At 28.5% G+C, this 13,957-nt stretch overlaps 1 protein-coding gene across 1 annotated transcript; it reads right to left on the bottom strand.

Annotated features, from left to right (window-relative positions):
- Nucleotides 1–968: 968 nt before the first annotated feature.
- On the bottom strand, nucleotides 969–1,616 carry LOC129298487 (probable E3 ubiquitin-protein ligase RHC2A). Its single transcript, XM_054936906.1, has one exon. The coding sequence runs from the start codon at nucleotides 1,614–1,616 to the stop codon at nucleotides 969–971; it is 648 nt and encodes a 215-aa protein (XP_054792881.1).
- Nucleotides 1,617–13,957: the final 12,341 nt, after the last annotated feature.

Here is a 13,957-nt window from a genome sequence, read left to right as displayed (position 1 = left end):
CACAATTTTAATTTTTAAAATATAGGGATTGATGTTTTAAATAGTTAAAATTATAGAGACTGAATTACATCGAGTTAAAGTTTAGAAATTGAGTTAAAATTGAATCAAAATTTAAAAACTAAGTTACAACTAAGTCAAAAGGATTAAATGATTAATTTTTTTAAAAAAGAAAAACACAATGGGGAAGGAGTGGAATATCTCATGAGTAGTTTGCCAATAACCCATTGATCTAGTTACGCCCATCCTTGTGATCCTATCTCTTTAGTTAAAGGGGGATAAAAAATCTTGTGCTTGTGGGATTGTTGCGTGATGTGTGCTGTAAAGTTCATAGCAAGTTTAAAATCAAACATTCATAGGAAATAATTTTCTAGGCAAAATTTTGCGAAGTTGCACTTCCCTTGTGTTTTATATTAATGTTCGTAGGATATCCAATTAAGTTCTCATCACAACATTTCAAAACTGTTCTTTGTTAAAGTTTCAAATATATTTCTCCCAAAGTCAAATATATTTATAAGATGATGAAAAGCTTTTAGAAGTCTAATAAATAATAAAATATATTCTTTCGTTAAAAAATGTTAGAAATTTTTAACCAGCTCTCATCCCCTAATAAAGTAGTTATTTACTTTCAAACTAACCTTATCTTTTTATATTTATCTTTATTAAAATACTCTACAATAAATATAAAATTATTTATCAATAAGGACACTTTTGAAAAAAGTATAATAATTACACCTTGAAAGATTAAAAATATCTTATATTTTTAAATATCCAACTTTTTAAAAAATGCCTCACATTTTTGAACGGAGAGAGTAAATACTAATGATTAAATACAAGTTAGTTGCAATAACTTCATAGCTAGTGGGTGATCACAAGGAGAAATATGGATTACATACACAGACAAGATACAATTTGCAAAATGTAAACCCTTTTTGCATTCTTTGAGAATATAATATGTCAAATACAAAAAATCATTCCACAGGCATTTGAAAGCGACACAATGGACATGTGTGATTTGTTTTCAGCCATGTTACAATACAATCACGGTGATAAATATGGTTGCATGGCATTGCTGAGGCATCTTCGTCGTCTTCAAAATTTTCTAAGCAAATGCTGCACAAGTCTGCCTTCATTTCGTCTCTGGAAATTTTCAATTTCTTGAGCGATGCTATTGCCTTATTTGAAGTTGGTCTTGTAGATAATTGTTGCATGGATTGCTCTATAGCTTGATACACTTCCATCAACTCAGGATCATCGTCACCAATCTCAATCAAATCTTGATTTGCTTCGTATTGAGAGGGTAATAATATATCAAGATTTAAAGGTATTATACGAGAATTGGCAGCTTGAAAGATAGTATATTGGAGTGCCTCTTGATAGTAAGATATGATTTGAGAAGCTAGCAGATGAAAGTCTGGCTCATTGAGATAATTGGCTAAATTTCTGCGAAGAAATCCGGGAACATCTTGGAGTAATTCCTCGCATGGCATCAAGAAAGGTGATTCAAACACGGGAAACGATGTTGATTCATGAAGCCCCGTCTCAGGTGAAGTTGCATGAGAAATAACTCTGAAATCGATGTTGAAATAATCTTCAGTGTCTTCCTGAATGGAAGTCATGGTTTCAATGGCTGACGTCGAATTAGGATGTTTGTAGTCAGGAAAGTATTAAGTTGTCCTAGACAAGATGAACTTACATATAATAATGAATAAATTAATGATATGATAAAACAATATGTAATTAAAGTAGACAATATCTATAATGATCTAATCAATAAAAATATTTGCGTAAATGAAAAAGATAACAAATCTTTTATCTAAAAAATTTGCCTATATGGAATTAATGGATATAATTTTTAAGTTAAATGTTGAATATGCACTGTTGCATTTGACATGTTTGTGTTTGGATACTTTTTGTTGAGGTCCCAGTGCATTGCTTCTTCAATAAACAAATCATCTCATCTAATGTGGTGGAATAATGCATTTGAATGTACCACTTACATTTAATATAAAGCTGGTATAATTATTTTGTTTTCAAGGGTCACCTATTCTTCAGCAGAAGTGGCCGGAAGACTACATTGATCAAGCTTAGAAGTTTGAACAATTTCCTTTGCTTATGGGTATCTAGTGGAGATTAGGGTTCTACTTCCCGTAGTAAAAAAAGTTGGTTTTATGATACAAAGAGTGTGAACTCAATCCGAATTTCTATTTTGTTGGAAAATATTTGCTTTATAGAAGAATGATGGCTATTAATTAATTAAAAGAAAGGGTTGATGAAAAACGAATAGGTTCTGAGGAGATAGATGAGGTTTATAATTTCTGAGTTCTTCTTACTCACCATCATCAATTGATACCATGGGGGCCTGGTCTCATGAGTGCTACAGTAGCCTTGTAGTGTTATATTATTGAAAATAAATAAAAATATTTAAATTTAATATAAGAAAATATGATTTGAAATCATATGATAAAATTTCTTGAGGTTCAGAAGGTAGAGGGATGGATGCGATAGAGGAACCTCTCCTTTTTCGTTATTTTTTCGTTATTTCCTGTCTTGCCTTCATCACCCACAGACTAAAGTTTTCCACAAGTTTTCATTTAATATTTTAAAAAATTATTGTTATAATTTTAAATAAAAATATATTTATAAATTTAAATTGTTAAATTTGTATCTAAACAATTTAACGCTATAATAATTAAAAAAAAGGAAAATCACTTTATTAAATATTTTAAAAATAGTTCATAATTTTTTTATCGTATTCTCCTATTGGAGAAAATCCTGTTCAAGGTATAATCGGATACTAAATGTAAATATCTCTTCTAGTTCTAGTGGGGATTTGAATCTTGGTTCAACACGTTATGTGATACTAGCCCCTTTCCCTAAATCCAACTCTATTAGTATAATAGTTTATAACTTTAAATTGTTTAAATCAAATTTTAATAGTTGAAATTTATTTATTTATTTGTATTTATTTAAAATTATAATAATATATTTATAAAATATTAAATCAAAACTCTTAAAAACATTGATCTAAATGTGATAAATAGAAAAAGAAGAAAAAAGAGTACGAGAACAGGAGAGGTTCCTCTTCGACGATGAAAACATCAATGGTGTCAAATAAATATTTAAGCAAACAAAGCATAAGATAACAAAAAAAAAAAAAAAAACTTACTTGATGTTGCCGCAAGTCTGAATCTTCACTCCATGCTTTCGTTCACTCTATGCTTTCGTCTTTAGATAAGGTGTGGTTTCTCTTCTACATAATCTCTTATTTATAGAGTTCTCAAAATCAACGACAGGGATATGATTGGTAAAAAAAAAAATTATAATATTTTTAAAAAAAGAGTTATGAATTATCTCGTTAAATCTTAAAATAATTTTAAATTTTAGATAATATGATATTCCTGAAAGATGGTTTTTGAATTATCTCTTTAAATCGTAAAATAATATCAAATATTTAAAAATAATAATCTGATTTTTTCTGATGTAAATGATTTGACTAACGTAATTGGAACTATTTATTAATTCTTTAAGATAATTCTAAAAGTGATTTATTAACCGTTGAGTTTCCAAAAAAAAAACAAGATAATACATTATAAATCTCATTTAGTGCAATTTAAATTTTTTCCTCAACTATTTTGACAAATAAAATTTATTCAACTGAAAAAAATTATTCTCATAATTCATTTGAGTAGATTAATTCAAATAATTTATGTTAAAAAGTTAGTCATTGGCATAAAATAATCAATCTGGAATCATATTGCATAACAATTTTTTCCTTAAAGATCAAGATCTAGAGATGAATTCCACGATTAAATCCTTACACAAGGATTGATTTCATTGATACATTTGACCCCAAGAATAATACTTTCCATAATTACAGTATTAAGTAGATATATTTTTCAATGACATGTATGAGAGATAATAACTTCAAATCTTCTCATAGATTGTACTAATATTTTTCATATTTACACAATTTTTTTGCCTATAATATTTACACAATTACATATACTGCAATATATAAAGAAATGTTGATAAAAAAAAAAAAAGTACGGTATCAAATTCAATTAAATGTGTAGAAACGGATTGAAAAAATTAACCAAAAAATGAGTTAATGACTTATAAATATCATCATTTTAGAAATTTTATATTTTATATTGATGTTAGTTTATTATTATATATATATATATATAATTTAATATTTTTTTATAAATAATATGACATATAAATATGGACTTAAAATAGAGTTTTCAATTATTTTTTTATATTGGAAGAGCCTCATAATCAATATCCTACCCCGTTTTCACGACAAGAGTTGGGGCTCAGGTGATTTAAATAATTGCTATATTATTTCGTTATTTTTTTCACGCTATACGTAAAATATTTATGTCTTAAGTACTTATTCTCCATTTTTTAATATTTAAAACTTTTCCTTTACTCTATTACTGTTGATATTTATTATATTTTAATAACAATTCATAATTTGAATATAAAATGAATGTCATCTCATCCCGAATACTTGCAGGCTTCAATATAATCTATATAACCAGATTCATTTCCCATATTTTAATATTTAAAAGATAAAAATAAAATATAAATATAAATAATTTAAAAATATTTTATTTGTTATCAGATTTATTTTAATATATTTATAATCTATTATCTTATGTAAATTAATATTTAAACAACAATTTATTATATTTAAAAAATTATTTTGTTCATGCATATTAGATATATAAATAATAATTTATTTTTTATTAGAGTGTATTGTCCTCAAATGGTAACCCACCCTTAGGATATATTTAGTTAGAGGGTTTTGGAGAAGAGGAGAGTCAAAATAGCCCCTCTCCTTCCCTCATATTGTTCGTCTTTAAATTAAAGTTTTTTGAAGGGGAGTTATTTTTTTAAAACTATTTTACCTTTATTTATTTTTTTAATATTCTAAGTATATTCATAGTTGAAAAAAAAAACTCTCTTTCGTATCAGATTGTGCTTTATTCCCGAACGTCGACTAACCTCATTAGATTTTTTTTAAAAAAGTTAAAATTCATCATATTTTATTATATATTTAAGGGAGTTATTTATGTTATCATTATAATTATTTTTTTAATTTTTTTTATTCACAATTGACAATATGATAGGATAAGAGTGAATTTTTAAGAAATCATGCAATTTAAATGGAGGTGTAAAATTATTTTCTACAAGAAATAATTAAAAAAATTTTAAACTAATGTATAGAGATATAATAGTAAATTAGTTATTACCTCTTCTTCCCTCCTAAATCAAACAAATGATCATTAAAAATTCCTCTCCTCCCTTCCTCTTTAACAAAATCAAATAAGGTAACATCAAAACTCTCCTCTCCCTCCGATCACCTCTCCTCCTTTTAAACCAAACATACCTTTAAACTTGTATTCTTTGATTAATATGAGAAGAAATTTTAAAATCATGTTAAAAGATAATTTTTTTATAAGTTCTACTCTTCATAATTAATTAAAAAATTTGCCTCACAGTAAAAATTCCTGGATCTATTACTTATTGCCCGATATAAAATTTAAGCATCGACTTTTATTTTGCTATATTAAAAATTAAAAAAATACTTTTGCCCATGCATCACCTAATAAAAAATGAGACATGTATAATAAATCATATATTATTTTATAATTAGTTATTACATTTGTATTTTATTTTACAATTTATTATATTATATTATGTATAAACACAAAATATAAGTAACAAAATATAGGTTTCATATCCATTGGTATTTTAAAGCAACAAATGATACGCCTCATGTTGTACCTATTTTTCCATGGTGGATCTTATATTTTCTACCATTTTTTATTATAAATTTTATACTTTTTTAAACAATCGCCCCACAAGTCTTTTCTATGTGTAAATATTTTAGAAAATAAAGTAAAATCATAAATATAATCATTAGTAATTTAGATTATATCTTTTAGGCTACATGCTATACACACATATATTTCATAAAATGACAATTAAGGATCCAATAGATGAACTAAAATAAAATAAGAATATGTTTAAAACTGAAATTTTGATACAACTGAAAATTCTATATCTATAATTTGAAAGTCTTTTTTTATATTATTTTTATTATAAAATACTTAATTACTATTCTCCCTAATTTTCTATTTTTAGGCTCCTTTCTTTATGTACGTTTAGAATTTTTCTCTCTTTTTTTCCATTTTTTTCATTTATACTTCATAAAAATATTGAATCCTTAATTATGAGTTTCAGACCCAACAAAGGCATATAAAGGAGAATTAAATAATTAAGTAATTAACGAGATCTATCAAAACAACAACAATCCCTCCTCCTCCTATCCTAAATATAATATCTATTTAAATATTTTAATTTGGTTTAAATATAATATTCATATTCATTCCTTTGTCTCAGATATTAATTTTTTTCATAATAATCCTATTTATTAGAATATTTTTAAATTTAAGTATTAAATCTGAATCATTAAATAAAACTAAAAAATGCCTCTAATTATCTGTATATTAATTACAAACTATCAACTTACCTCAACCAATTTATCTGTCTGCAATTTAGTTAGCAGGAGTCTATAACCAGAAACGTCCAGACACTCCTGAGTTTACAAATATTATGTCATAAATAATTAGTCATATTAATGATAATAATGATGTTATTATTATCATCATCACCATCAGTGAAAAATAGAATTAATATCAACTCTATTTGGGCTAACAATATTCTTATTTGATTAATTCTTTTTTATAAAATTAATCAGCACTTTTTTATTCGGAATGACAATTAAAGATACTTATAAGGGAACTAAAATAAAATAAGAACGTGTTTACAACTGAAATTTTAGAATTTACAACTAAAACATCTGTATTACAACTTGAAGTTATTTATTTATTTTATATTACTCTTCTTATGAGCTCTTTAATCTTCATTTTCCCAGCACCCCTTTCCTCATTTCCTCATTTTTTATTTTAATTTTTCCATTTATAATTTACAAAAATATATATTAAAAATATTGAAATCTTCAGGGCTTCTTCTTTTTGGGCCAACTGCAATATATTACTCCAAAACCAGAAGTCACAGTACAGGGAAAATAATCGAGAGAATGAGAAAGAGTTTTAAAAAAAGGATTAATTAATTTAAATTAGGATTTAAATGTTAAACTTTAAAAGTTTACAATTTAATCTTTTAATTTTATAAATACATTGTGATGAATTTATAATTTTTTTTAAATTTTAACATAGTTAAAGAATAAAAAAATTTATTTTTTTGTTAAAATTTAACATATAAGTTACAAATTCATCATAACGGAATTATAAAATTGAAAATTAAGTTATAAAATTTTTAAAATTTAATATTTGAAACCTAACTTGACCTCTTTGTCATTCTTTCAAAATAATCCAAGAGAGTAACCACGACGAAAGGAAGAAAACAAACGGAAGGTAAAGCAAAATTGGAAAGAAACCAAAGCACAGAAAAATCAGCCAGCATCAATCAGGTTCACACCCAGTTGAAGAACTTCCACAGGTCATGATGTCCTTATCTAGAATCAAAGACAAAGAAGGTGATGGTGAGAAACGTAGCTGCCATGAAGTTAGCTGCAAAATTTCCTTCGTGTGAAACGAAGGAGATGGAAAACCTAGCTTTGGTTGCCATGAGACTGATCATGTCTTCAATAATACTCCTGCACCTCCAATCACCTAGATTAGGTTGACTTTTAAGGATATAAATTAACAAGCAAAACGCAGTCACTTTCAAGAACTACCTTATCGCGCAACTGAGGTCTAGAACCAGCAGCAAAGCTCTTTTTAAGTGCCAAAGCTTCAGTCATAAAGGCTGAGAGAGATTTCACCTTGTCAGTAAATGCCCACAAGAAAGCAGCATTGTCATCTCTACAGATTATTCCTATAGAGGCTTCATTCAAATCTTCAAGGAACGCACCACCACAGTTAACTTTAAAGTAACCCGAGGAAGGGCGATTAACAGATGCAGACTCAGCCCCTATACCAAATGCGTTCCAGAATTCAGCAACACTTTGCCTAGCATTTTCAATTATAGAAGAACGCTTGACCTCCACAGGATTGAATACTTTATCATTACGTGTCTTCCAAATATTCCATAGGATCCAACACATCAGATATAAGCCACATCATACTGTACTCTAAAAACTCGCTACCCGCAATTACACCAGACCGCCAACCCCCAAAATTTTTACAGTAAAGGGGATTAAGTAGCATAGATACCCCACACCCAAACCAGAAGCAACGGGTCCAAGGACCCCCGCCGGGGGGGGGGGAAGATGCTCAATAGTTTCTGTCTCTTTTTCACAAATGGGACAGAGCTTGTTGAGACCTCTGTCCATGAACTAGAGCCTCATTGGTAGCAATATGTCATGGCCTTTGAACTCCCCTTTACTTTAACCGTACCAGCCTTTTAGCTTGATCAATCTCTTGATATTTGCTAAGTCAATTGAACCCTCAGAATGTACGGTAGTGATGAATCTAATTCAATGGTCTATAATGAATCTTTAAAATGATCTATGGTAATATCTAGCTAACCATTCTATATATTAACAAAGAAAATTTTAAAATATAAAAAAGATATCCCTAGCATTATCCATTTACACTTGAGATATCCCTTGCATAATTTATATACACTTACACTCTCCATATGATATTTAGGTCTTTTTAAATCATATCAATATATTTCAAAAGTCTCTAATGCCTTTTTGATTGTTTTAAATTATTTCAGTTTTCTTTCAATCATTTTGAAAGCTTCTAAAATGTATTTACCCCAAAATTTCTTGCTTTCTCACAAATAGCCTGTGATAAAACCCTCCATATAAAATGAGAAATGTGAGAAAGAGTTTAATTTTTCATACCTGCCTCCAAACAGCGCCAGAGATCGCATAAGATGTGCTAGTTTCAGATAGTTGACATCTCTTTGTTTCCATAGCCTTTGCATAGCCACGTTTAACTGTATAAATGCCATTATCTGATAGACACTAGCATGCTTTATCCATTACAGAAAGAGCAGCTAATTAAAGATATTTGGGAGATAGCAAGTAAAGTATTATCATCAACAAGACTCCTCAAGCCATCAAGGTTCCATTGGTAATTATCAATTAATGGTGCTACTGTAGTGTTAGATTTGGCCAAGGTTTGATCCTTAGTTATAAGTTGTTTGGAGGGGAGTGATGGAATCCACACGTCATTCCAAATTCTCACAGAATGGCTATCCCCATTCGCCAACACAAATTACATTCGTATTAATAACTTTTAATCTTTGGATTAAGCCTTGAACAAATTTTATCTTTGAATCCAAATATCTTAAGTTTAAATACTTTGAGGTTTCCTTCAATAATCTCTGAAGTTTTGCTTCCAGTATAATAATATTAAGCATTCAATGAAAACTTGTTTTAAGCCCAACTCATTACCTAGCCGGCAAAACTTCTTTCCTCCATCTTTTCTTGAAAAAACTTGAGATCATCGTCAAAGATAAACATTGAATAAAGCGTCCACTATTCAAATTAATGAGAAGCAAGTCACAACGAATAGATTCACAAGTCTAACGAACACTTGGCATGAAGACACTATGAAAGGAATCATTTATGAAATATGGTGCAGAAAAGTTACTATGCAGCTGGTACATTCAATTCTTTCAACTACTTCTGCACTTGAATTCATTTTAAGCTTATTCATTTTATATATACTCTTTTGAGAGTTTATTGAGAATTGATCACTTGATGATCTCCTCCATTTGCTTATCTTAGAACAGAGAAACTTGAGTTTGGGAAACTTAAATGGATGATACATTACTTTTGTAAATGAGCATATTTGAAACTTGCATAGTTTGATTTGTATTGAGGCATCTAAGAGTGCAGATTAATTTTGGAGGTTATTGTAAAAAAATCTTAAGGATAAGCTTGAAGACTAGATATAGGCAAGTAGATTGGCCAAATTAGAATGAATTTTGTGTTAAATTTTTCTTCTAAGAGAACACTTTGGAAGTTGTTAAAACGCGATTTTTAATTAAAAAAATTTTAAAAGTTTGATAAATGATATAGAGCATATTGACATCTTGTAATTTATATAGCCGACTCCATCTAATGAGATAAAGGCTTGTTGTTGTTGTTGCTAATTTTCTTTCTCTTCTCCAACATTTACGATGATATAATTCTTACTTTAACTTGCATTAACTTTTTAGTTGCCGAAATTTTTATTTGCCCATTCTCCCCTTAGGGACGTTTTTCAGATATCTCCTGAAGGTACTACATTACCCCGCCAAATCATTTTAAATACCCATCATATCCATTCAAAAGCAGCAATTAGAATTAATCCCATCGTTTCACCTCACATTCTTCTCTGCAACTTTCGATCTTCTTCCTCTCAAGCATTCATTGAAAAAAGTCGCTCATCCCGAGTTTCTTTGGTAGCCAATGAAGCAACTTCTCCAAAAGCACGTGTGTTCAAGGCTAATCTTCCTCATTAGTTAATGATTTATAAATTATATTATTCACCTCACATAGGATAACATATGGAATATATATATGTCAAACATTAGTTAATTGCTTCCACATTACTGAACAGTTCTATATAAATTGCACACCATAATTTATAGTGGCAGGCTTACATCTATTCTCACAATCATGGAACGAAATCTTCAACACCTTCAGCTTTTTACTCTTCAAAAAGCAACATACAATTATACATGCATAAATAAAGGCTTGGATTTGAAGTGGATTGGTTGCATTTCCTAACATTGGGCTTGACTATGTCTATCTTTACTTTGTTATGAACTTCTTTTCCCAGTTAATCACAATCAATTCACAGGGCCTCGCACATTGCACAGAAAGCCCATATATAATGATCGTTACAATGGAGAAATAATTTCATAGTCAATTACTTGGATTAATTAAAATATAAAATTATTCATTACATTTACCTTTGTTCTTCTACAAATTTATATGGGAAAATAATTGTATTGTGATAAATTAGGAACTGAGACGTACAAAGATAATTTTTTTTATTACAATGGTGTAAATGTGATTCAAAAATGTTTTTTACATGTAAAAATAGGAAAACAATTAACAATGTTTGCTCATCCCCATTATTGAAAATTTTAATCAAATTTTGAAATCAAGTTTTTAACTATAGCTTTTTAAACAAAGCAAATTTTGCATCCTACTCCTCCCCAATAAGGGGGAAAAAGGACATGTCTATCTTAAATAATCGAATAGATAAAACAGTAAAAAAGATTGCACATAGTAATTATTCCAAATATATCAAGTTTTGTGCAAATTTAGTTGTTTTTTTAATCTATAAATGCCATCATTCATTTTTACTAATTCCAATATACCCATAAATCCTTTCTTTTAGAGGGTGATTATGTCTGATGCCTATTTGATATGTTTTTTTTTTTTTTTCGTTTATACAAGTTTTGGCATTGACTCCCCCATGGGCATACACTTCAATTATACTCAATTTAAAAGTTCTACAAATAAATATTATAAAAAATTATAATAATCATCAGACATTAAATCATATTAGTAGGCTTATAATACCATTAAAAATGAAGGAACTAAATTTAAAAAATTTTTTTAGATATGAAAGAAAAGGAAAATTGCAAAACAAAAAAGAATTTAATTAATAAAAAATGATATTAAAAAAAGCTAACATTATTTTATCGATTTTTTCATGAAAATTTGCTCTCCTTGCATTTTTTTCAATCATGAGAATGTTTTATAACAACTTAAAATAGTTATAGAAATTGAGTAATATTTGATTTGGCAATATCAGAAATATAATATTAATTCAGACAACAAACTTATGGAGACAATATTTCTCCTAGTAAACAAATCATAAAATTATATCTTGTAAAACTAAAAAAAGCCATTAAATCTCATGTGGAAATGATACAAATTCAATAAAAATCAATCCACCACACTTTTAAAATGAAGAGGAAAAATAATAAAATTACAAATACATAGTTTTGGTTTTAATTTGAGCAAAAAAGTTTTAAAGAATTTAGTACCTAGACAAGTGGCTATGTGATATACTCACGGGTGCTATATTCCATGCTACAATTAACCACACCATATTAGAGTTATATGGTTTGTTTAGTAGATTAGTATTGTTGGGCTATATATTTGTATAGGTCCAAGCCCATTTTTGGTCAAAGTGTATATGTTATATATATATATATTTGATTTGGTTTAACAGAAGATTGTACCCCGCAATATTATGTTTGATTAATGAAAGAATTTAGAATTACAAGGAGTTTTATATGCCCTTAGGCTATGCTTCAACTTAATATCCTCTCTTAGCTTACTGTAGATACATGTTATATGTTTCTTTTTTTATTCAAAGTCTTGTACTGATAGGAATTGAAGACTGAGAAGATTATGGAGATTGATAAACTCCATAATGGGCTATATCTGTTAAAGATTGGTGAAATTATGGCTTTTATTTAAAAAACTCTTGTTATTTAAAGAAATATAGATGGAAAGGATGATACTCATAAACTGTGGTATTTTAAACTTGGTCATTCCTCTTTCCATATATTGCAATATTTGCACGACATTGAATCATCTGTCTCTAATTTTTCCAATGCAAACTCGTGATTGTGAAATTTGTATTCAGGCTAAACAATCTCATCTTCCTTTCACTTCTAGTTATATAAAATCTGATACTTGTTTTTAGTTATTGCATACTGATGTTTGGGGTCCTCACAAGCAACCTACTCACCAACGTTTTAGATATTTTTTGATCATAGTAGATGATTTTTCTTGTGCTACTTAGGGTGATTTTGCTTCATTACAAAATTGAAGTTTTGGGTCATTTGAAAACTTTTCTTTCTTATGTAAAAATCAATTTGGTGTTACTGCTAAAGTTATAGGAGTGATAAAAGAACTAAATTTGTGATAATGAGAGTAAAGTTTTTTTTTTTAAGAAAATGGAATAATCCATTAGACTTCTTGTCCTCATACTCATGAACAAAATAGTGTGGTTGAGTTGACACCTTTAGAGGTGGCTTGAAGTCTTATATTTCATTTTGTGTTCCTTTAAAGTTCTAGGGTGAAGTTGTTAAATGTGCAGTTTATTCATATGAATTGATTTATAAAAAAAAAGTCCTGATTTGAGTTATCTTTAGATACTTGTTGTCTTGCCTTTACATCTAAGATGCATGATGTTGACAAATTTAAGTCTAAGATTGAACCTTGTGTTTTCCTTGGTTCCTCGAGAACTAGTAAAGGTTGCTTGTTGTATAACTTAGTTAATAAAATCTCTCTTATTAGCAGACATGTTGTTTTCTTAGAAAGCAAGTTTCCTTTCAAAGATCATCCTAGTATAGATCAAGGGGGAGCAAAATTACAAGTTAGAGATCCTTTGATCTGTAAAGTAGAATTTTCTTAAGATATTTAGGTTGATGAATAGCCATAGTATGATGATGACACACAATCAACCAACATCACCTATGAATGATCAATCACAACCATCCGAGTTTCAAGGACAGCACTAGTTATTAGAATCTTAGAATTTGGCTATAAATAGACTTGTGAGACACATCAAGCCTCTAACATGGATGAGGGGCTATGAATGTTCTTCTCTAAAACTCTTGACATCTCAAATTAGGAAATACAATATGTCCACATGAAGATGAAAGAAAGGGAGTCTCTATTCTACACCCTATTCAAAGTTTCTTATCATATTCCCATATCTCTCCTTCATATAAACATTATTTGTCTTCTATTGATTCTATTATTGAACCAAGAACATATGATGAGGTTGTAAAGGATCCCCAATATGTACAAGCCACCAAAAAAAAAGAATTATTGGAAGCATTAGAGAATAATCAGACATGGAGAATTGTGGATTTACCTCTAGGAAAGAAACCTATAGGTTATAAATGGGTATTCAAAGCTAAATACAAGGCTGATTGAAGCTTAGAC

This window comes from Prosopis cineraria, unplaced genomic scaffold (assembly GCF_029017545.1).
Source record: "Prosopis cineraria cultivar Desert tree isolate PC_DT_omini unplaced genomic scaffold, ASM2901754v1 PC827, whole genome shotgun sequence".
Taxonomy (NCBI): domain Eukaryota; kingdom Viridiplantae; phylum Streptophyta; class Magnoliopsida; order Fabales; family Fabaceae; genus Prosopis; species Prosopis cineraria.
Note: the sequence above shows the minus strand (reverse complement) of the source record. Positions and strands in the feature narration are given on the sequence as shown.

Coding starts and splice junctions, on each gene's coding strand:
- LOC129298487 (XM_054936906.1), bottom strand. CDS start 1,616: ATGACTTCCATTCAGGAAGACACTGAAGATTATTTCAACATCGATTTC.